Source organism: Nerophis lumbriciformis, linkage group LG26 (genome assembly GCF_033978685.3).
Source record: "Nerophis lumbriciformis linkage group LG26, RoL_Nlum_v2.1, whole genome shotgun sequence".
NCBI lineage: Eukaryota > Metazoa > Chordata > Actinopteri > Syngnathiformes > Syngnathidae > Nerophis > Nerophis lumbriciformis.
The window spans coordinates 3978171-4004047 of record NC_084573.2 but is presented as its reverse complement, the minus strand read 5'-3'; the positions used below and the strand labels follow the sequence as shown (position 1 = coordinate 4004047).

Genomic DNA, 25877 nt, shown 5'->3' with positions numbered 1-25877 from the left:
AACGTCACCAGTGACTGCATTTGATTGGTGAAACGGAGTGAAATGTCACCAGTGACTGCATTTGATTGGTGAAAAGCAGGCATGCGATAGATCCTACTTTGAAGGTCTGTCTGACAGACCAAAACAAACAAAGCGTGCATTAACAGATGGATAAAAATCAGTAGCGAGCTGAATGTAGATAAATGGAGCGGAGTAAAAGTAGCGTTTCGTCTCTATAAATATACTCAAGTAAAAGTATGTTGCATTAAAACTACTCTTAGAAGTACAATTTATCCCAAAAGTTACTCAAGTAGATGTAACGGAGTAAATGTAGCGCGTTACTACCCACCTCTGGTGTAGGGGATGTATCGCCTTGACCGCCTTTTCCTTAGACTCCGACATTCCCGAAAGGCGGTCCTTGACGTCCGCAGACTCGCCTCCAGCTTGACACAACATTGTTCCGGTGGACATTGAGGTGGGCGCTAGAGAGGCACATCATTCAGTAACCAAATAGGAGTCTTTTTTTTTCGCGCAATCCTGGAGCAGAGTAATGATCCTTACCTGCTTGGGCGGCAGCCTCCAAAGGCTCAGACTCTGAGGTGACCCGCACAGGGGAGAGGGGCTCCTGCTTGACGGATATTAGGGGGGTGCTGAATGACGGAGGCGAGGCGCAGCGAGGAGGAGGAGGAGGTGCAGCGGCGCTTGGAAGAGAGGACATGGATGCAACCAAGGAGGAATCCGCCTGGTCGGCCTTCTCCTCTTTCAGTCGCAGTGGAGGTGCTTCGCCTGTGTTCCCCATTGCAACAAACCCACGTTGGCCCTCATTTGAAACATAAACTGCAGTCGAGTTATTGAACGTTACCTTGCATCCCTTTTAATAACTCAATGCGCCGTTCTCTCAGGCTGCTCATCTCTGCGGTGATCTGAAAAGGAGCAACCGTGCAACAATAAGACCGTATCAATGAGGTGTTTCTACAAAACCAGTGAAGTTGGTACGTTGTGTAAATGGCAAATAAAAACGAGCAAAGCAAATGCTTATATCATACTTGCCAATCTTGAGACCTCCGATTTCGGGAGGTGGGGGTGGGGGTGGGGGGCGTGGTCGGGGGCGTGTTTGGGGGCGTGGTTAAGAGATATATATAAGAAATACTTGACTTTCAGTGAATTCTAGCTATATATATTTATTTTATTACATATATATATATATATATATATATATATATATATACATATAAATAAATAAAAGAAATACTTGAATTTCAGTGATCATTTATTTACCCATATGCACACACATAACACTCATCTACTCATTGTTGAGTTAAGGGTTGAATTGTCCATCCTTGTTCTATTCTCTGTCACTATTTCAGAACACACACATTATACAAATATACATTATAAAATCAATAAGAAAACGGGAGCTCTAATTTGGGATTCTGAATTAGGATCAGAAGTTCCTATATAAACATTGCGCACTCACGTCGCCTTTTTGTATTGATTACCGTATTTTCCGCACTATTAGCCGCACCTAAAAACCACAAATTTACTCAAAAACTGACAGTGCGGCTTTTAACCCGGTGCGCTTTATATATGGATTAATATTAAGATTCATTTTCATAAAGTTTCGGTCTCGCAACTACGGTAAACAGCCGCCATCTTTTTTCCCCGTAGAAGAGGAAGTGCTTCTTCTTCTACGCAAGCAACCGCCAAGGTAAGCACCCGCCCCCATAGAACAGGAAGCGCTTCTTCTTCTACTGTAAGCAACCACCTGCCCGCGTAGAAGAAGAAAAAGTGCGCGGATATTACCGTACGTTTCATTTCCTTTGTGTGTTTACATCTGTAAAGACCACAAAATGGCGACAGGTTTCCGGTTCATGAAAAGACGCAATCTCTCCATCCGCACACGGACTACTATTTCACAGCAACTGCCTAAAGACTTTCAAGAAAAGCTGGCTACTTTCCGTGCATATTGTAAAAACAAGATAGCTGAAAAAAAGATCCGGCCAGAGAACATTATCAACATGGACGAGGTTCCACTGACTTTTGATATTCCTGTGAACCGCACTGTGGATACAACGGGAGCACGTACGGTGAATATTCGCACCACAGGGAATGAGAAGTCATCCTTCACTGTGGTTCTAGCTTGCCATGCTAATGGCCAGAAACTTCCACCCATGGTGATATTCAAAAGGAAGACCTTGCCAAAAGAGACCTTTCCAGCCGGCGTCATCATAAAAGCTAACTCGAAGGGATGGATGGATGAAGAAAAGATGAGCGAGTGGTTAAGGTAAGTTTACGCGAAGAGGCCGGGTGGCTTTTTTCACGCAGCTCCGTCCATGTTGATATACGACTCCATGCGCGCCCACATCACGCTGGTTTTTAATATATTATTAAAGTTTGACTGACCTATCTGACTGTTTTTTTGACATTCTTTTAGCGCAGTTAGATGCGGCTTACAACACGGGGCGGCTTATAGGTGGACAAAGTTTTGAAATATGCCGTTCATTGAAGGCGCGGCTTATAACCCAGGGCGCCTTATGGTGCGGAAAAGACGGTATATATATATATATATATATATATATATACATATAAATAAATAAAAGAAATACTTGAATTTCAGTGATCATTTATTTACACATATACATACACATAACACTCATCTACTCATTGTTGAGTTAAGGGTTGAATTGTCCATCCTTGTTCTATTCTCTGTCACTATTTCAGAACACACACATTATACAAATATACATTATAAAATCAATAAGAAAACGGGAGCTCTAATTTGGGATTCTGAATTAGGATCAGAAGTTCCTATATAAACATTGCGCACTCACGTCGCCTTTTTGTATTGATTACTGCAGCCGTGCACTGGATTCATTCACAAATACAAACTACAACTCACAAACACTTTTAGAGTTAGGCTCCACCATCAGAATGTGTACTTAAACTTATAAAGATCACATGGATATTATTCAGTGAGTTGATTCACCAAAACTAACCTGTTATACAGGAGGAAAAAGCACACAGGACGTTTCAATTGTTCACAGACTGGTCGCGCTCATCAGAATGACAAGACACTTCCGGTCTGCAGGTGATAGCATTCAATTGGGAAGAAACGCCCTACTGACCAATGTGAATACTGATAAATGTGTAATGACAGCTCCAAAAACGAATTCAAACCACAAAATAAAATAAATAAATCAACACAAAAATGTGACACATTATGGGTGGGTCACATATGCATGTACAGTAGATGGCAGTATTGTCCTGTTTATATTGTGAGAAAGCGGACGTTTGAACAGGCTGTCAACACGTCACTCAGGTCCGCATGGGGCTGGAGGGGGCGTGGCCTCCAGCTCCGCCTGAATTTCGGGACTTTTTCGGGAGAAAATTTGTCCCGGGATTTTTTCGGGAGAGGCGCTGAAATTCGGGAGTCTCCCGGAAAATCCGGGAGGGTTAGGCAAGTATGGCTTATATTCAATTGAATAGACTACAAAGACAAGATATTTCATGTTCACACTGAGAAACTTCATTTTTTCCCCGCAAATAATCATTAACTTAGAATTTAATTGCAAAAAAGTTGTCACAGGGGCATTTTTACCACTGTGTTACATGGCCTTTCCTTTTAACAACACTCAGTAAAGGTTTGGGAACTGAGGAGACACATTTTTGAAGTGGAATTCTTTCCCATTCTTGCTTGATGTACAGCTTGAGTTGTTCAACAGTCTCCGTTGTGGTATTTGACACTTCATAATGCGCCACACATTTTAAATGGGAGACAGGTCTGGACAGTCTAGTCTTTTACTACTAAGCCACGCTGTTGTAACACGCGCAGAACGTGGCTTGGCATCGTCTTGCTGAAATAAGCAGGGGCGTCCATGAAAAAGACATTTGCTTGGATGGCTCCAAAACCTGTATGTACCTTTCAGCATTAATGGTGCCTTCACAGATGTGTAAGTTACCCGTGCCTTGGGCACTAATACACCCCCCATACCATCAGAGATGCTGGCTTTTCAACTTTGCGCCTTGAACAGTCCGGAAGGTTCTTATTCCCTTTGGTCTGGAGGACACGACGTCCACAGTTTCCAAAAACAATTTGAAATGTGGACTCGCCAGACCACAGAACACTTTTCATCTGTAAAACAGAACTGCTGTTTTTATGGTTAAAAAAAGGCAGCTCAGTTGCCAGAATTTTACTCTTAAATTTACATAACGGGTATTTTTTTAAATAAAAAAAAACTGCAACTTTACAATAACATTTTGGCACCTGAGCTGTCAGTTTTTTTTTGTTTGTTTTTACTGCATTTCAACAACTGTAGATTTTTCGGTGTATTACTGTAAATGCCATTCATTTAGAGAAAAATTATGTAGAAACCACAGTAAATTTCACAATTTTCCCATGAAATCATTGCTACTTTTACATTGCATTGTCTTGCTGAAATAAGCAGGGGCGTCCATGAAAAAGACATTTGCTTGGATGGCTCCAAAACATGTATGTACCTTTCAGCATTAATGGTGCCTTCACAGATGTGTAAGTTACCCGTGCCTTGGGCACTAATACACCCCCATACCATCAGAGATGCTGGCTTTTTCAACTTCGCGCCTTGAACAGTCCGGAAGGTTCTTATTCCCTTTGGTCCGGAGGACACGACGTCCACAGTTTCCAAAAACAATTTGAAATGTGGACTCGTCAGACCACAGAACACTTTTCCACTTTGCATCAGTCCATCTTAGATGAGCTCAAGCCCAGCGAAGCGTTTCTGGGTGTTGTTGATAAATGGCTTTGGCTTTGGCATGGTAGAGTTTTAACTTGCACTTACAGATGTATCCACCAACTGTAGTTACTGACAGTGGTTTTCTGAAGCGTTCCTGAGCCCATGTGGTGATATCCTTTACACACGGATGTCGCTTTTTGATGCAATACCGACTGAGGGATCGAAGGTGCGTAATATCATCGTTTACGTGCAGTGATTTCTCCAGATTCGTAGATGGTGAAATCCCTAAATTCCTTGCAATAGCTGGTTGAGAAATGTTGTTCTTAAACAGTTTTCTCAGGCATTTGTTGACAAAGTAGCGACCCTCGCCCCGTCCTTGTTTGTGAATGACTGAGCATTTCATGGAAGCTGCTTTTATACCCAATCATGGCACCCACCTGTGGGTGTAATGTTGTAACAAATAATATTTCTATTAAATAGGCTTTACTTTGCATTTTAATTAACGTGGGATTATTTGTTGTATTTAGAAATAATAGTACCAACTTTTTTTTTTCTCTTTTTTTTTTCTCCAACATTTGTGGCACTGGCGTGGCGCCCCCTGATGGACGGCGCCCTTAGCATTTTCCTATACGGCCTATGCCACGGGCCGGCCCTGCATACACACCCACTCACACAAAAGGGGTTGTTTCTTTGTGCTACCAATATTCTGGTTCCCACAACATGGACAACACTTCTGCAAGGGACACAGTCCCTGAAGCACACTTGATTGTTTGTGCTGCTGGTCCACTAACATTTTCATTTAATTACTTTTTTTTTTTTTTTTATGTAATTATTTTTATATTGTTTTACTTTCTTTTTTATCCAAGAAAATATTTATTTATCTTATCTAAAAAAAAAAAGAAAAAAAAAAGGACCTTATCTTCCCAAGACCTGGTTGTAAATGAAATTAGCTTCGTTTAAAGTTTTTTTTTAAAACCAGGTCCAGTCCAGATAATGTCCAAGTCGGGTTCAGCAACACACACCTTCATTCATGTACACTGAAAAGTAATTGTTCTTTAACAAAAATTCCCAAATATAAAACAAACACTTGTCTCGTATCAGTGCTGTGACCCACCTGCTGCTTGACCACCATGAAACTCTGCACCTGCATGAAGGCGGCCTCCAGCGCCGTCCTGGCCTGGATGAGGTTGCTGTCCACCGTCTGCAGCGAGCGACTCAGCTCCTCCTCGCGCAGGGACACGGAGAGCAGCTGGTCGATCTGTAAACGATCCGCTAAAAGCCCCCCGGAACACACACGGAACACCGTTAAGAGTAGACTACTTAGAGCACAGGTGGCACAGTGAGGTACCAGATCCAGATCTGGCCCGCCACATCGACTGGAAATAACATGCATCAATAAAGTACGTTGTTTTCTTACTAAATGTATCCGTTTTTTTCCCGTTTTAACACTTTTTTTTAAATATTATCCAATATTATACTTTCCAAACAATTTTGTTTGTTAAAATAAAAATACATACTGAAATATCTGCTTGACGTATGATTTCAAAGCAAGTCATTAATCACATTTTAAAAATGGCAATAGTTTTTTTTTAAATTTAAGGTATTTTTGTTAATTTAAGATGTTTTTATCGTATATTACTGTAAATTGAAAAAACTCTACCACCGTTTTTAATGGTAAAATTCTGTCGACTGAGCTGCCATTTTTTTCTCTCTCCACAGACAAAACTTTTTGTTTCTTTGGTTGTTTTGGAGCTTTGACCACATTAGCAGTAATTGCAAGTAGGCGTTCTTCGTCTTCTTCTTTTTGCATACCTGCCAACTTTTGAAATCAGAAAAACCTAGTAGCCAGGGTCCAGGGGCCGCAGGCCCCGGTAGGTCCAGGACAAAGTCTTGGTGGGGGGTTCAGGCCGACGCAAAATGATTATTAGCATTCAGACAGGTTAAAAAATTATTATTATTATTATTATTAAAATTATTGCCTAAGTAAATAAAACTTTGGCATTTATCACATCCAAAGAATCTGTTTGGGCGACGAAAAACGTTGAAAGTTTTCCACTTGTATCGCTAGCAACGACATTAGACTTGTGGTTTTTTTGTCCCAGCGTGGTCTTTTACATCGCTAATTCCTCCGTGTCCGATCGAAAAATCTTGTCTGCACAAGGTGCAATTCGCGTAGTTTTCACCCTTTTTGGAACGGATAATTATTCCCGGATAGGCTTTTGAATATTCTTCACGGAATGACTGCAGTTTTCTTTTCGGTTTAAGACTCGTTTGCGATTTTTCTCCGGCTGATTCCATGATCGTTCGCTCGTTTGGAAACAATGGCAACTGGTGCCTCGTGCTTGGCAGCGGTGCTATAAATAGCCTCGCGCATGGCATTCGGAATGGCTCGATAGGAAGTTACGGGAAGCAGTGTCGATTGTCATTGTTGTTACGCGATTTCGTGAATAAAACTTTAAAAACAATTTTTTTTTTTTAATTAATGAAAAACCGTATTTTTTATCACTGCAACCGTAACCCGGAATAGGTTGATGAAAACCGTACTAATTACGGGAAAACCGGAGTAGTTGGCAGGTATGTTTTTGCTTTCTGGCGACACGCAGGCGTTCGCATCAATTTCCGTCTTTTTAACGAATTGGGAAAGGGGGCAGTGACGTATGGCGTAAAGCAGAGGTGTCAAAATCGTTTTCACTGGGGGCCACATCGCAGTTATGTTTGGCCCCAGAGAGCCGCGCCTAGCAGTGAATACTATTATCACACAATTTTTATGCATTTTTTAGTAGATTTTTTAAAAACTAAAATGCAAAAAAAAATATGGTAAGTTGCAATAATTTCACCTCAAAATGTAGTGTATAATATTACTGTAAATGGAAAAATAGTACTGCTGTTTTTATGGTTAAGGGACGGCGTGGCGCAGTGGAAGAATGGCCGTGCGCGACCCGAGGGTCCCTGGTTCAATCCCCACCTAGTACCAACCTCGTCATGTCCGTTGTGTCCTGAGCAAGACACTTCACCCTTGCTCCTGATGGGTGCTGGTTAGCGCCTTGCATGGCAGCTCCCTCCATCAGTGTGTGAATGTGTGTGTGAATGGGTAAATGTGGAAGTAGTGTCAAAGCGCTTTGAGTACCTTGAAGGTAGAAAAGCGCTATACAAGTACAACCCATTTATCATTTATCATTTACAAAAGGCAGCTCAGTTTCCAGAATTTTACTCTTAAATTTACATTACTTTTTTAAATAAAAAAAACTGCAACTTTACAATAACATTTTGGCACCTGAGCTGTCAGGTTTTTTTTGTTTTTTTTGTTTTTTTACTGCATTTCAACAACTGTAGATTTTTCGGTGTATTACTGCAAATGCCAAAACGGCATCACAGTTATTTTTTTTTTCATTTAGAGAAAAATGATGTAGAAACCACAGTAAATTTCACAATTTTCCCATGACATCATTGCTACTTTTACATTGCACAATTTGATGGATACCTTGCTTTAAAATCATTATTATCAGTATTTATTTGTATTTAAAAAATGGTTTGAATTAGAGATGTCCGATATTATCGACCGATAAATGCTTTAAAATGTAATATCGGAAATTATTGGTATCGTTTTTTTTAATTATCAGTGTCGGTATTTTTATTTTTTTTTATTAAATCAACATAAAAAACACAAGATACATTTACAATTAGTGCACCAACCCAAACAACCTTCACTCATTCTCACACATTCACACAAAAGGGTTGTTTCTTTCTGTTATTAATATTGTGGTTCCTACATTATATATCAATATATATCAATACAGTCTGCAAGGGATACAGTCCGTAAGCACACATGATTGTGCGTGCTGCTGGTCCACTAATAGTACTAACCTTTAACACTTCATTTTACTCATTTTCATTAATTACTAGTTTCTATGTAACTGTTTTTATAATGTTTTACTTTCTTTTTTTAGTCAAGAAAATGTTTTTAATTTATTTATCTTATTTTATTTAAAAAACAAACAAACCTGGTTGTCCAAATTAGGCATAATAATGTGTTAATTCCACGACTGTATATATCGGTATCGGTAATTAAGAGTTGGACAATATCGTAATATCGGATATCAGCAAAAAGCCATTATCGGACATCCCTAGTTTGAATGTCCATCCATCCATCTTCTTCCGCTTATCCGAGGTCGGGTCGCGGGGGCAGCAGCCTAAGCAGGGAAGCCCAGACTTCCCTCTCCCCAGCCACTTCGTCCAGCTCCTCCCGGGGGACCCCGAGGCGTTCCCAGGCCAGCCGGGAGACATAGTCTTCCCAACGTGTCCTGGGTCTTCCCCGCGGCCTCCTACCGATCGGATGTGCCCTAAACACCTCCCTAGGGAGGCGTTCGGGTGGCATCCTGACCAGATGCCCGAACCACCTCATCTGGCTCCTCTCCATGTGGAGGAGCAGCGGCTTTACTTTGAGCTCCTCCCGGATGGCAGAGCTTCTCACCCTATCTCTAAGGGAGAGCCCCGCTACCCGGCGGAGGAAACTCATTTCGGCCGCTTGTACCCGTGATCTTGTCCTTTCGGTCATAACCCAAAGCTCATGACCATAGGTGAGGATGGGAACGTAGATCGACCAGTAAATTGAGAGCTTTGCCTTCCGGCTCAGCTCCTTTTTAACCACAACGGACCGATACAGCGTCCGCATTACTGAAGACGCCGCACCGATCCGCCTGTCGATCTCACGATTGACTCTTCCCTCACTCGTGAACAAGACTCCGAGGTACTTGAACTCCTCCACTTGGGGCAAGATCTCCTCCCCAACCCGGAGATGGCACTCCACCCTTTTCCGGGCGAGAACCATGGACTCGGACTTGGAGGTGCTGATTCTCATCCCAGTCGCTTCACACTCGGCTGCGAACCGATCCAGTGAGAGCTGAAGATCTTGGCCGGAGGAAGCCATCAGGACCACATTATCTGCAAATAGCAGTGACCTAATCCTGCAGCCACCAAACCAGATCCCCTCAACGCCCTGACTGCGCCTAGAAATTCTGTCCATAAAGGTTATGAACAGAATCGGTGACAAAGGGCAGCCTTGGCGGAGTCCAACCCTCACTGGAAACGTGTCCGACTTACTGCCGGCAATGCGGACCAAGCTCTGACACTGATCATACAGGGAGCGAACTGCCACAATAAGACAGTCCGATACCCCATACTCTCTGAGCACTCCCCACAGGACTTCCCGAGGTACACGGTCGAATGCCTTCTCCAAGTCCACAAAGCACATGTAGACTGGTTGGGCAAACTCCCATGCACCCTCAAGGACCCTGCCGAGAGTATAGAGCTGGTCCACAGTTCCACGACCAGGACGAAAACCACACTGTTCCTCCTGAATCCGAGGTTCCACTATCCGGCGTAGCCTCCTTTCCAGTACACCTGAATAGACCTTACCGGGAAGGCTGATTATTTATCATATTTTATTTTTTTAAAAACCAAACCTGGTTGTCCAAATTAGGCATAATAATGTGTTAATTCCACGACTGTATATATCGGTATCGGTTGATATCGGTATCGGTAATTAAGAGTTGGACAATATCGGAATATCGGATATCAGCAAAAAGCCATTATCGGACATCCTTAGTTTGAATGTTTGATAATATATTTTTGCATAATTAAACGGTATTTAAGTTATAATCCGGTGCGCCCTATGGTCCGAAAAATACGGTATTTCAAAAGTTGAAAGATGTTGAAAGACACTAACCACTTTTGGATTTGATCTTTCTTCTTTTTATCTCCTGTTCCACACATGAAGACTCTTGGCTCAGAATATCCTAAAGAGACCAGATGATTTGCATGATACACATGTATTTTCTGTGGACACATTCCACAGCGACTTCCTTGACTCACCCCAGGTGTTCTTCGCCTCTTCACTGTCCCCTGAGTGTCCATCTGCTCTGTTCCGGAGCTGTTGTCTCCGAGCATGGCGTCGGAATTCTGGAGAGCCTTAGCCTTCTCTGACATCAGCTTATCTGCCTGCTTCTGGGCTTCCTCCAGAGTGAAGTTGAACATCTGCTCTGGATGACTGCCGTTCTCCCCGGGGACGGTGGACTTGGGAGAAACAGAGGACCTCTGCTGCTCTGAGTGTCGGACTGAGGTCTGGTTGTACTCTTGGGGTGTGAAAAGGGAGTGCTCGGACGTGGGAGCGATGCTGCTTTCTGATAAGGAGCGTTTTCGGGAGACTGCGGGAGGCGAGGTGCCCATCAGTGACTCCCAGGAGAAATTCTCCAGGAGTGCAAGGTCAGATTCCTCCTGGCTCTGGTCCCCAGCGTCATTTGGAACCATTTCTATGCCGAACCTGGAGGAAGGTGGAAGTAGAAATCAGACTAAGTTGAAGAGAAAGGATTTAATGTAAGTTATTATCTCACCTGGGCATTCCTTTTCCTTTGTCCTGCTTCTTCCGCACTTCCTGGTACACCTGCTCCCAGTTGACCTTCCGCCGAGCCCCAGAGGAGCTGATGAGCTGGCGAACGGTTGGTTTGAGTCCGGAGTCCTTCTCTGTGTCGCTTCTTCGCGACTCGCTCAGGTTGCGTACCCGCCTGGCAATGTTGAGGTTGGGCTCCAGGACGCGCTTGGTCAGGTCTCGTTTGAAAACGGGAGGCAGGTCAGGTTTGGAGGCGCCGGATGCTTTGAGGCACACTTTGTCACACCTGGAGGTGTCGCTCTCTGAACTGTGACCCTCATCCTGAGGCGGTGATATGAGAGCGTCCTTGTCCGGGCGCTTTTCCGTGTCGTCGCCGCTTGAGGCAACGGACGCCAACCTCTCTGCGGTGGAGGTGCTGACTTGCAACGACTGGAGGGAGCGGGTGCTCTCAGATGATGACGGCACAAGCTCTTCCCAGACCTTCGTCCCGTTCTGCCGGCAGCTGTTCTCGTCATTGTGCGTAATCTGACCCTGCACCGAATCATTGGGGGGTTCCCCCTCCGTCTGCCAGGCCACTGCCAGCCTGACGCCCTCCAAAGATGATCTCCTTTCGGACGCACAGGCAGACTTGGCTTTCCTGACTAATTCTGGAGGCTTCTGGCCCTGCCTTGAAGGCAGAGGTCCAAGAGAAGGGGTCTTGATTCCCATCTGCTTGGTGGTGGCCTTTGACTGTGGCTGTGCCGAGACCCCACAGTTAGGATGATTGGAAGGACCAGCTGTGGCAATTCGGCCACCATTGCTCTTTTCTTCACTTTTAGGGTTACTTTTCAGCTTTGTTTTGAGCTGTTGTGCTTCTGCTGAGGTTCTTCCCTGGCTTTGGGGCCCTTTGGTGTGGGTCAATGAGGCATCCCTACTCGGTTGCGAGTCCACTTCTTTTGTGACATTACGAGATTTTGTTTTGTTTAGTTTTGGGTTGCTACGGAAGCTCATTTTACTGTGCTGGTCGCAGTCAGCTGCCGGCACCTTCTCCCTCTGGGCTGCCACACCTTCTTCAACCTTCCTTTCAAAGTTGTTAACAGATTTGGTGAAAAACTGGGGCGGCGGCGGAAGCAGAGAAGGCCTGTCGAAGCGGAGCGGGCGGTTACTTTGTGCACACGGGGCAATATTGTTCCTGCCATACATGCCGTAATTGCTGCCTTGGTTGCTGAGCCAGGGCAGCCGACTTTGCTCGCAGAACGGACTCCGCTCCCACTTTTTGGAGCCCCCCCAGTCGTCCTGTGAGTGGAAGCGTCCGGCCTGTAAGTCTCCCGGTGCCCATCTCTGGAAGTTGGGCGGAGCTTGAGCGTGCCAGGTGGCGCTCCTTCCTTGTCTGTCGTCGTAATTGTTGTTCCAGTACGGGGCGTCGCCCACCCGGAAGCCGGGCTGTTGTTTCCTGTTCCAGGAGTTGTGCTGAGTGGGCCACGCGGAGCCTTGTGGCAGATGCTGCTGACCTCTATTTAGCTGGTAACGCTCCTTGGCTTCGCAGAGTCGCTGCTGGAACTCCTTTTTCCTCGCTTCCTCCTGCTCTTTGGCCAGCTGAGCAGCAGCGGCCGCCTCCTTTTCTTTGCTACAGACGACAAAGCCGCAAATCAACGAACTAGCAACTGTACTAACAACAAACTTTAAAAAAAAAACCTGCGCTAAATCCTGCTTCTGTTTTTGGCTGCAGTCGTGAAATTTGATCCCAGCCCTGATCAAGCGGCTAAAAGAAGCCCGTGAGGGCTGACGATTAGAATGAGGCTATAGATGGTGCCTGCACTCACTCGGACTTTACAGTTGGCGAGGGTCAGTTCATTACATCTCTAAATAGTTTTTGCAACATGACCGACACAGAAAACACGTTCGTCAGTGTTAGACATATTTGTTTACAGTTGTGTGTTTGCATCGTGAAGAGGCAAATGTCATCTCTTCTACTCGAGATTTAAATAACTGGATGTAAGAAAAATGAGAACTGTTTTGTTATCGGAGTGAGCATAGTAATGTACAGTGTTCCCTCGCTACAATACGGTTCACTTTACTCGGCCTCACTGTTAAACTGATTTTTTTTTACTGTGTATGAATGCGCATTGTGTTCTGCGTCCTGATTCGCTGATAGACTGTAGACCATTGTCCTGTACAGTACAGAGTGTATACTGTGGTGGGGGATATAATACTAACATACTTGCCAACCTTGAGACCTCAGATTTCGGGAGGTGGGGGGGTGGTGGTGGTGGAGGGGCGTGGTTGGGGGCGTGGCTAAGAGGGGAGGAGTATATTTACAGCTAGAATTCACCAAGTCAAGTATTTCATATATATATATATATATATATATATATATATATATATAAGAAATATATATATATATATATATATATATATATATATATATATATATATATATATATATATATATAAGAAATACTTGACTTTCAGTGAATTCTAGCTATAAATATATATTTATTTTATTGTATATATATATATATATATGTATATGTATATATATATATATGTATATGTATATATATATATATATATATATATATATATATATATATATATATATATATATATATATACAAATCATCTCAAACCACAACAAAACAATTGCAAATGAGCCGTCGGCCTCCGAACAGAGCGACTCCAAAACCAACAAAGGTTGCAACTGTCGAAAGAAACCTGATTGCCCTCTCAACGGGGGGTGCTTACAAACATCAGTTGTCTACCAATCTAAGGTAACACGCAAGGACATTAACACATCCGACACATATGTAGGATTAACTGAAGGAGAGTTCAAAACCAGATGGAACAATCACAAGGCTTCTTTCAGGAACCAAAACCTGCGGAATACCACAGAACTCAGCAAACACATTTGGGACCTCAAAGACAATAATGTTGAATATTCAATAACATGGCAAATTATTGCATCCAGCACACCTTACAATAGTGGTAATAAAAGATGCAACCTATGCTTGAAAGAAAAACTGTTTATTATTTACCATCCAGACCTGTCATCCCTCAACAAGCGCAGCGAAATTGTAACAGCATGCCGCCACAGACGGAAACACCTCCTAGGTAACACATGAGCCAATCACCACGCCCCTACACCAGCCTGTACCCACCCACTCTGTGCCCTATATAATCCATGGTATGTGAATGCTCCCATTAAAATCTCCTGATGATTGAGGGAACCCCCCCTCATGAAACAGGCCTGTAGAGATGAAATAGTCTTGTGATTTTTTTTCCCACACATACATATATATATATATATATATATATATAAAAGAAATACTTGAATTTCAGTGTTCATTTATTTACACATATACTTGTTGAGTTAAGGGTTGAATTGTCCATCCTTGTTCTATTCTCTGTCACTATTTTTCTAACCATGCTGAACACCCTCTCTGATGATGCATTGCTGTGTGGCACGCACAAAAGTGCTTTCATCAAATGCACTAGATGGCAGTATTGTCCTGTTTAAGAGTGTCAGAACATTGCTGTTTACGGCAGACGAACTGCTTTACGGTAGTACCAAAACGTGACTGCTGTTGTTGTGTGTTGTTACCGCGCTGGGAGGACGTTAATGAAACTGCCTAACAATAAACCCACATAAGAAACCAAGAACTCGCCCTCGATCATTCTAGTTATGACGTGATTGGGCAGGCACACCGTTTATATTGTGGGAAAGCGGACTCAGGTCCGCATGGACCTGAGTCCGCCTGAATTTCGGGAAATTTTCGGGAGATAATTTGTCCCGGGAGGTTTTCGGGAGAGGCGCTGAATTTCGGGAGTCTCCCGGAAAATCCGGGGAGGGTTGGCAAGTATGAATACTAAACAAGTTTTTAGTTTTAAAACCGTGCAAAAATCCATAATTGAAGGGAATCAGTTTACATGACGACAACAGCGTTTTGGAGCCAGAAAACACAAACGTCGGAAAACGAGTCTCAAGCTTCAGCTGAAGGCTGGAAACGGTCCTCTTTACGATCATCATAGATATGCACAAGTGTGGGTTGCCCTGATAGCAATATTTTGGTACCAGTACCAAAATGTAGTTACTTTTCCACACTTTATAAAATAAAGGGGACCACAAAAGTGTCATTATTGGTTTTATTTTTAATAGAAAATCTTGCGATACATTAACCATACGTTCCTTATTGCAATCAAAGAACAATTTTGGCTTTAAAGAGAATAGTGAACCTACTAGACAACTTGTCTTTTAGAGGTAAGTAAACAAACAAAGACTCCTAATTAGTCTATGCAGTAACATATTGTCATTTATACACCTATTATTTTGTCAACATTATGAAGGACACTCTGTAAAAATGTATTATTAATCCTGTAAAGTACAGAATGTATACTGTGGTGGGGGATATAATCCTGAACAAGTTTTTAATACAGATAAGACAGGCTTATTTTGGAAACGAATGCCCTCTCGCACCTTTATAAGCCAAAAGCGCAGGATTTAAGGCCCAAAAAGATTTAAAGGCCTCATTTATAGGTCAAAAAATCCTGGAGCTCATTCTTTAATACAGTAGTGTACTGTACTTATTTTTTTAAACCCACGAAGGTTTGAACTTTGAGAGTGTTTAAACGAGAGAAATATGACAAAATGTTAATGCCTGTCTGAGAAAAGTTTATAAAGTGTGTGGTTAGGGGTTTTACAGACTTAAAACAAAATATAAGAAATGAAAAAACAGACTGTAAAGTACTGTAAACGGAAAAAATATCAAATAAATTAAAAACAACAACCTGTAAACGAAAAGTTTAGGTTTACTACACTACTGTATTTTAATGTTGTCATTATGGTGGTACTTAATGAATACTTAGGTCTACTACACTACTGTATTTTAATGTTGTCATTATGGTGTTACTTAATGAATATTTAGGTCTACTACACTACTGTATTTTAATGTTGTCATTATGGTGGTACTTAATGAATACTTAGGTCTACTACACTACTGTATTTTAATGTTGTCATTATGGTGGTACTTAATGAATACTTAGGTCTACTACACTACTGTATTTTAATGTTGTCATTATGTTGGTACTTAATGAATACTTAGGTCTACTACACTGCCGTATTTTTATGTTGTCATTACGGTGGTACTTAATGAATACTTAGGTCTACTACACTACTGTATTTTTATGTTGTTATTATGGTGGTACTTAATGAATACTTGGGTCTACTACACTACTGTATTTTTATGTTGTTATTATGGTGGTACTTAATGAATACTTAGGTCTACCATACTACTGTATTTTAATGTCGTCATTATGGTGATAGTTAATGAATACTTAGGTCTACTACACTACTGTATTTTAATGTTGGTCATTATGGTGGGACTTAATGAATACTGAGGTCTACTACAGTACTGTATATTAATGTTGGTCATTATGGTGGTACTTAATGAATACTTAGGTCTACTACACTACTGTATTTTAATGTTGTCATTATGGTGGTACTTAATTAATACTTAAGTCTACAACACTACTGTATTTTAATGTTGGTCATTATGGTGGGACTTAATACTTAGGTCTACTACACTACTGTATTTTAATGTTGTCGTTATGGTGGTACTTAATGAATACTTAGGTCTACTACACTACTGTGTTTTAAAGTTGTCATTATGGTGGTACTTAATGAATACTTAGGTCTACTACACTACTGTATTTTAATGTTGTCATTATGGTGGTACTTAATAAATACTTAGGTCGACTACACTACTGTATTTTAATGTTGGTCATTATGGTGGGACTTAATGAATACGTAGGTCTACTACAGTACTGTATTTTAATGTTGTCATTATGGTGGTACTTAATTAATACTTAGGTCTACAACACTACTGTATTTTAATGTTGGTCATTATGGTGGTACTTAATGAATACTTAAGTCTACTACACTACTGTATTTTAATGTTGTCATTATGGTGGTACTTAATGAATACTTAGGTCTACTACACTACTGTATTTTTATGTTGTTATTATGGTGGTACTTAATAAATACTTAGGTCTACTACACTACTGTATTTTAATGTTGGTCATTATGGTGGGACTTAATGAATACTTAGGTCTACTACACTACTGTATTTTAATGTTGTCATTATGGTGGTACTTAATGAATAGTTAGGTCTACATATACTACTGTATTTTAATGTTGTCATTATGGTGGTACTTAATGAATACCTAGGTCTACAACACTACTGTATTTTAATGTTGGTCATTATGGTGGTACTTAATGAATACTTAGGTCTACTACACTACTGTATTTTAATGTTGTCATTATGCTGGTACCGGTACTTAATGAATACCTAGGTCTACAACACTACTGTATTTTAATGTTGGTCATTATGGTAGTACTTAATGAATACTTAGGTCTACTACAGTACTGTATATTAATGTTGGTCATTATGGTGGTACTTAATTAATACTTAGGTCTACTACACTACTGTATTTTAATGTTGTCATTATGGTGGTATTTAATGAATACTTAGGTCTACTACACTACTGTATTTTAATGTTGTCATTATGGTGGTACTTAATTAATACTTAAGTCTACAACACTACTGTATTTTAATGTTGGTCATTATGGTGGTACTTAATGAATACTTAGGTCTACTACACTACTGTATTTTAATGTTGTCATTATGGTGGTACTTAATGAATACTTAGGTCTACATATACTACTGTATTTTAATGTTGTCATTATGGTGGTACTTAATGAATACCTAGGTCTACAACACTACTGTATTTTAATGTTGTCATTATGGTGTTACTTAATGAATATTTAGGTCTACTACACTACTGTATTTTAATGTTGTCATTATGCTGGTACTTAATGAATACTTAGGCCTACTACACTACTGTATTTTAATGTTGTCATTATGGTGGTACTTAATGAATACTTAGGTCTACTACACTACTGTATTTTAATGTTGGTCATTATGGTGGGACTTAATGAATACTTAGGTCTACTACACTACTGTATTTTTATGTTGTTATTATGGTGGTACTTAATGAATACTTAGGTCTACTACACTACTGTATTTTTATGCTGTTATTATGGTGGTACTTAATGAATACTTAGGTCTACTACAGTACTGTATATTAATGTTGGTCATTATGATGGGACTTAATGAATACTTAGGTCTACTACAGTACTGTATATTAATGTTGGTCATTATGGTGGGACTTAATGAATACATAATCATTTATCTATCTACTACACAACCTCCTGCAAGGCCAACACAGGAAGTGATATTGTAAATAAAACATTGGGTTCACAGCATCATAAACAACTGGATTATGCCCAGGGGGATACATTGTGCTCGTCTACAGCCGTGCATTTCTCCCTTCATCAGTACTGTTGCATTGAGAGCCGTGTAAAAGACGGCACAGTCGGCGTGAGAGTCAAATGTTTTACCGTATTTGCTCCTTCCTCTTGAGGATGGCGTCCACCAGGGCCTGGTCAAAGTAGTCCTCGTCGCCGCGGCGGTCCGGTCCGGCGGGCTTCTTCTCCAGAGCCTCCACGTGTTGCTTGTGCGCCGGACTGGAAATGTGGCCGGCGTAGTCGGTCAGGCTGACCACCGACACCTTGCACACCCGGCACTCGTGGCCGCAGTCCCTGGGGAGGAGGGGCGACAGGGGGCGCTCAATGCTTCCTTCGGGCATGGTCCTGGTCTCAGTCGTAGAACACGGGGAAAAAGGAGGGTACTCCACAGTCCCCAAAAAAAAGTGAGTCAAATTTTCTATTGTTCGCAGATCAGGAGGTAACTAACTTAAATTTACCGGTGTCAAAAACAAAATTCTCATCTTCCTGATCTAAAGTCAGCGATCCCTAGCAGGCCATAGGAGGCAGGTGGAGCCGCTCGGCCCAGGCGGCGCTAATGGAGCGGGCAGCGCTTAGTGTGCTGCCATGGTGGCGTCCGCTGCACTCTCAGACCTCGCCAGGGTCTTGCGTCCCGTTTTTGACTCGACACAGACCCCCCCCCCCTTCCCCTATCCAGCACTGACATTTGCGCTCTTCGTGGCAATGACCAATCACAGCAGGGAGTAACTGGAGACTGCAGCTGCTGCAGCCCTCTCCCAAATATGTCACCTCGGGTCTAGACCCCTCTCACTTTTGATTATTTAAACTCTGTATTAGGGTATAACAGTACTAGTAAAGTACCGTGATACTAATTAATCATATTTGGTACTATACCACCTCTAAAAAGTACCGGTTCCTTTTTTTAACGGGCATGACGGCATGCTGTCGTCACGTCGTGACATTGCCGGTTTTACGAGCAGAGGAGCATGTTCGGCAGCGCGCACACACGGAGTACTTACAAGCAGACACAGTGTGTAGACAGAAAAGGGAGAACGGACGCATTTTGGCTTAAAAAGCAAAGATAAAGGTGACGTTATAACACTGAAACACCCTCAGGAAGAAGTGCTTTAACACCTCTAAAGTAGAGATGCGCGGATAGGCAATTTATTTCATCCGCAACCGCGTCAGAAAGTCGTCAACCATCCGCCATCCACCCGATGTAACGTTTGATCAGAACTGCACCCGCCCGCCATCCGCCCGAAGTTTTATTTACGGAGGCAATAATTGAGCATGGATTTCCAATCGCACTGGCTGATCACATGGGACAGTTAAATGTTTGTAATGCAACCTTTAAAAATCATTACGCGGTGATCGCGGTCCCAAAAATAAACTTTTCTTGCATGATAATGTCCAGAAAAACTCGCTTTATATTACTATAGAGTCCTTTTAACGAATGAGTTTGATGGTTTATCACAAACCTTAAATGAAAGAAGTCCTTTGTTCTCCTGCACCATGCATGCGCTTTGGCCTTGCTCCGTGTTTGGTGCGCAATCCTGTCGGCTGTATTTCACAGCACGACATACTGTTAAAAGTGTTTATACTATTTATGCTTTCAAGTCCAAGTTGAAGAAATCTTGTTAAATGTTGACAGCATAACTACCAAAATACAGAAGTATGTCCTTAATATTTTTGCAGTGCTATTTCTGTTGAAAAGTTCAAATGATTACATTAGAGATGTGATGTGCCACTTTTCAAGTGTCTGATGGCTTCAATTAATTTTCATGAATTTTTCATATTTTGAATTCTTTTGAAAGGCTTACAAAAAAACTACATTTGAATTGTAATTCCATGCTATTGACAGGACTATTAATTTTAATGAAGTTAGCTTACCATGTTTACAGTATGATAATTGTGATAGAAATGTGAATTTTAGGCACAGAATATTTTTTACAATTGAACAAGGCAGTAGATTATACAAGCTTGGACAGAAAGTTAATAATGACACCAATTTTTTTTTTAATGGAATTGTTTAGTACTGTTTTACCATTTTTTTACTGTAAAAAGTGTTTATACTTTCAATTAACAAATTGAAGTCTTGTGAAAGGTTGACAGGATAACTGGCATTAACTGTCAAAATAATTTCAAACTATTGAAGTTAGCTTACAGAATAAACATGCCAATCAACCCATATGATTTTTGCTGTAATATTTTTGTTTTGAAAAGTCACTGTGACTGATAGAAAAGTGATGGTTTTAGCAACATTTTAACCTGTCTGAATGCTAATAATCATTTTGCGTCGGGGGGCGAAGCCCTGAACCCTCCACCAGGACTTTGTCCTGGACCTACCGGGGCCTGCGGCCCTTGGACCCTGGCTACTAGGTTTTTCTGATTTCAAAAGTTGGCAGGTATGGTGAGGTTATAAAGCTTTTGCCTGTTAAAGAAAGGAGACTGATCCAATGCAGCACAGACTTTCACGTGCCACGCTGTCACGACCCAGACGCACACCAGCGCGCAATCATATGGGAGCCGCGCTGAGCGCACCTCCAAGCGCGTCTCGCTGCCGGCGACGGCCAGGTATGGGCCCACGCTCCAGCGCCATCAATTTTCAGGGCTAGTTGATTCGGCAGGTGGGTTGTTACACACTCCTTAGCGGGTTCCGACTTCCATGGCCACCGTCCTGCTGTCTATATCAACCAGGGTGAGCCCCACCCCTTTCGTGAGCGCACTGCGCGCGGAGTGACCCCTGTTACGCGCCCCCGGCAACAGGGGTGGCGGGCAGGTAAGCTGCGCGGGCGGAGCGCGCGGAGTGACCCCTGTTACGAGCCCCCGGCCACGGGGGTGGCGGGCAGGTAAGCTGCTTACCTGCTGCGCGTGACGCCGGCCGCGGCGAAGGCGGACGAGGCGGGGTGTCGGTGCGGTGGGCGCAGTAGTGACCCTGGACGTGCGTCGGGCCCTTCTCGCGGATCGCCTCAGCTACGGCTCCCGGTGGGGCCCTCTCGGGGGAAGGGGCCTCGGTCCCGGACCCCGGCGAGGCGTCCCTTCTCCGCTCCGTAAAAGTGTCCATCTCTTTTCTTTTCTTTTTCTTCTGTTGTGGCATATGCTGCAGGTGCCTGCTCGTTTTTCGTATGTGGGTAACAACATTTAACTATGTATATATATTTCCCAATTGGTTTAACTGCCACCCGCAAAAAAAACAAAACAAAACAAACAAAAAAAAAAAATCTAATTAATCCGCCCGACCCGACCCGCGCGCGGATAAAATCTTTTTTTTTTTTTATTTCATCCGCCCGATCCGCGGATAATCCGCGGACTCTGCGGTTGTGCCCGCAAACCGCGCATCTCTACTCTAAAGGCTTAGTGGCCACATGCGTGGACAGCACCTTTTAGCTCTTATTTCCAAAAGTGTGTACACCACTGAATTGGGGTCTTATGGCCACTTATGTGGACACTTATACTGCCATCTGGTGGTGTCAGAAGAGTATAACATACAATGGAATTTGGAAAAAAAAAAAGTGTAAAAATAAGAATTAGCATGTCACTAAACATTAAGTACACGTTTGTGTACTTATGGACTAAGTACATCATATCGAAAGATGATTCTTAGTTTTTATTCTAATTAGGGTCCAATAAGCCCAAATAGCAAAGAGAAATTAAAAAAACAATGTAAACAAACAGCTTGGGCCTCGGCTAACATCCATCAGTCTGCAGTGTTTTAGCTACTTCTGAACCTCGTCTCCATGGCGACAAATAAAGCACGTTTCTTACAAGTACCATTATCACTGGAGGACGAGGAATAGCTAAACATGCTTCACTGCACACCGTAGCTCACCGGCGTCACAATGTAAACAAACGCCAAAGGTGTGGATCTACACCTGACATCCACTGTAATGATACCAAGTACAACAACGTATCTCGTCGATAGTACTATGATTACATCGATATTTTTTTTTACAAAATCTTTTTTCAATTCATTATATGTTTATAAAGTCAGTAAATATGTCCCTTGACACATGAGGACTTTGAATATGACCAATGTATGATCCTGTAACGACTTGGTATCGGATCGATACCTAAATGTGTGGTATCATCCAAAACTAATGTAAAGTATCAAAGAAGAGAAGAATAAGTGATTGTTACATTTTAACAGAAGTGTAGATAGAACATGTTAAAACAGAAAATAAGCAGATATTAACAGTAAATGAACAAGTAGGTAAATAATCAGTTTTGACAGTTTGTCCCTCATAATGTGTACAAAATAATAGGTGTATAAATGACACAATATGTTACTGCATAGACTAATTAGGAGTCTTTGTTTGTTTACTTACTATTAAAAGACAAGTTGTCTAGTATGTTGACTATTTTATTTAAGGACTAAATGACAATAATAAACATATGTTTCATGTACCCTAACATTTTTTGTTAATATAAAGACAATAATGACATTTTCTGTGGTCCCCTTTATTTAGAAAAGTATCGAAACACATCGAAAAGTATCGAAATACATTTTGGTACCGGTACCAAAATATTGGTATCGGGACAACCCTAGTGTATATATATATATTTATAATTTTAAAATTCAAGGCTCCGGCACCACCCGTGACCCTGAAAGGGACAAGCGGTAGAAAATATTCTACCGCATATTACTCATATTACTCTTTACAGCATATTACTGTAAATTGAAAAAAAAACTACTACTGTTTTATGCGTTAAAATTCTGTTGATTGATAAAGACAATAATGCCATTTTTTGTGGTCCCCTTTTATTTAGAAAAGTATCGAAACATATCGAAAAGTATCAAAATACATTTTGGTACCGGTACCAAAATATTGGTATTGGGACAACCCTAGTATATGTATATATATATATATATATATATATATATATATATATATATATATATATATATATATATATATATATATATATATATCATTTTTTTACCTTGAAAATAATTTTTTACCATGAAAATAATTCTTTACCTTGAAAATCATTTTTTACCTTGAAAGTCATTTTTTACCTTGAGAATCATCAACTTTTACCTTGAAAATCATTTTTTACCTTGAAAATTAAAACTTTTACTTTGAAAATCCTTTTTTACCTTGAAAATTAAAACTTTTACTTTGAAAATCCTTTTTTACCTTGAAAATAATTTTTTACCATGAAAATAATTTTTTACCTTGAGAATCAACTTTTACCTTGAAAATCTTTTTTTACCTTGAAAATCATTTTTTACCTTGAAAATTAAAACTTTTACTTTGAAAATCATTTTTTACCTTAAAAATCATTTTTTACCTTGAAAATCATTTTTTACCTTGAGAATCAACTTTTAAGTTTGTCCCTCATAATGTGTACAAAATAATAGGTGTATAAATGACACAATATGTTACTGCATAGACTAATTAGGAGTCTTTGTTTGTTTACTTACTACTAAAAAATAAAATAGTGAACATACTAGACAACTTGTCTAAGGACTAAATTGCAATAATAAACATATTTTTAATGTACCCTAAAATTGCCTCCATGGAAATGCCCCCCCTTCTACCTCAAAGAACTGCTCACCCCCAAATCCTCCACACGACACCTGCGCTCCGGACAGGCTAACCTCCTCCAACCTCCGAGGACAAAGCTACGAACAATGGGACACCGGGCTTTCTGCTCCGCCGCTCCCGGTCTGTGGAACGCTCTCCCTGACCACCTGAGGGCACCACAGACTGTGGATGCTTTTAAAAAAGGTTTAAAAACACTTTTTTTTTTTTTTAAAGCCTCTTTTTTTTTTTAGATATATGCATACTAGTTTTAGCTATTTGGCTGTTCTAGTTGTTATTTGTATTTATTTTTTATTATCTTTTATTTATTTTTTAATACACTGTAGCACTTTGAGGTTGTTTACTCAATGTAAAGTGCTTTTTACAAATAAAATATATTATTATCATTTATTTTTTTGTTCAAATAAAGCTAGTAATGACATATTTTGTTAAGAACAATGGGAGACCGGGCTTTCTGCTCCGCCGCTCCCGGTCTGTGGAACGCTCTCCCTGACCACCTGAGGGCACCACAGACTGTGGATGCTTTTAAAAAAGGTTTAAAAACACCTTTTTTTTTTTAAAAAGCCTTTTTTTTTTTTAGATATATGCATACTAGTTTTAGCTATTTGGCTGTTCTAGTTGTTATTTGTATTTATTTTTTATTATCTTTTATTTATTTTTTAATACACTGTAGCACTTTGAGGTTGTTTACTCAATGTAAAGTGCTTTTTACAAATAAAATCTATTATTATTATTATTTTTTTGTTCAAATAAAGCTAGTAATGACATATTTTGTTAAGAACAATGGGAGACCGGGCTTTCTGCTCCGCCGCTCCCGGTCTGTGGAACGCTCTCCCTGACCACCTGAGGGCACCACAGACTGTGGATGCTTTTAAAAAAGGTTTAAAAACACTTTTTTTTTTTTTTTTAAAGCCTTTTTTTTTTAGATATATGCATACTAGTTTTAGCTATTTGGCTGATCTAGTTTTTTTATTTATTTATTTTTTATTATCTTTTATTTATTTTTTAATACACTGTAGCACTTTGAGGTTGTTTACTCAATGTAAAGTGCTTTTTAAAAATAAAATCTATTATTATCATTTATTTTTTTGTTCAAATAAAGCTAGTAATGACATATTTTGTTAAGAACAATGGGAGACCGGGCTTTCTGCTCCGCCGCTCCTAGTCTATGGAACGCTCTCCCTGACCACCTGAGGGTACCACAGACTGTGGATGCTTTTAAAAAAGGTTTAAAAACACTTATTTTTTTAAAAAAGCCTCTCTTTTTTTTAGATATATGCATACTAGTTTTAGCTATTTGGCTGTTCTAGTTGTTTTTTTTATTTATTTTTTATTATCTTTTATTTATTTTTTAATACACTGTAGCACTTTGAGGTTGTTTACTCAATGTAAAGTGCTTTTTACAAATAAAATCTATTATTATCATTTATTTTTTTGTTCAAATAAAGCTAGTAATGACATATTTTGTTAAGAACAATGGGAGACCGGGCTTTCTGCTCCGCCGCTCCTAGTCTATGGAACGCTCTCCCTGACCACCTGAGGGTACCACAGACTGTGGATGCTTTTAAAAAAGGTTTAAAAACACTTCTTTTTTTTAAAAAGCCCTTTTTTTTTTAGATATATGCATACTAGTTTTAGCTATTTGGCTGTTCTAGTTGTTATTTGTATTTATTTTTTATTATCTTTTATTTATTTTTTAATACACTGTAGCACTTTGAGGTTGTTTACTCAACGTAAAGTGCTTTTTACAAATAAAATCTATTATTATCATTTATTTTTTTGTTCAAATAAAGCTAGTAATGACATATTTTGTTAAGAACAATGGGAGACCGGGCTTTCTGCTCCGCCGCTCCCGGTCTGTGGAACGCTCTCCCTGACCACCTGAGGGCACCACAGACTGTGGATGCTTTTAAAAAAGGTTTAAAAACACCTAT

The 25877-nt window shown here is 40.7% G+C and overlaps 1 protein-coding gene across 2 annotated transcripts in view; it reads right to left on the bottom strand.

The window, feature by feature from the left end:
• The window catches only part of znf106a (zinc finger protein 106a), a 104409-nt gene that overhangs the window by 12149 nt on the left and 66383 nt on the right, over positions 1 to 25877 (bottom strand). For both annotated transcript variants that reach the window (XM_061987644.2, XM_061987643.2), the window contains exons 4-11: positions 18512 to 18712; positions 11081 to 12682; positions 10563 to 11010; positions 10417 to 10486; positions 5806 to 5963; positions 842 to 902; positions 541 to 765; positions 329 to 461 (exon numbers count right to left, since the gene is read on the bottom strand). In XM_061987644.2, coding sequence (XP_061843628.1) covers positions 329 to 461; positions 541 to 765; positions 842 to 902; positions 5806 to 5963; positions 10417 to 10486; positions 10563 to 11010; positions 11081 to 12682; positions 18512 to 18712 — 2898 coding nt within the window. The remainder of the gene's footprint in view (positions 1 to 328; positions 462 to 540; positions 766 to 841; positions 903 to 5805; positions 5964 to 10416; positions 10487 to 10562; positions 11011 to 11080; positions 12683 to 18511; positions 18713 to 25877) is intronic.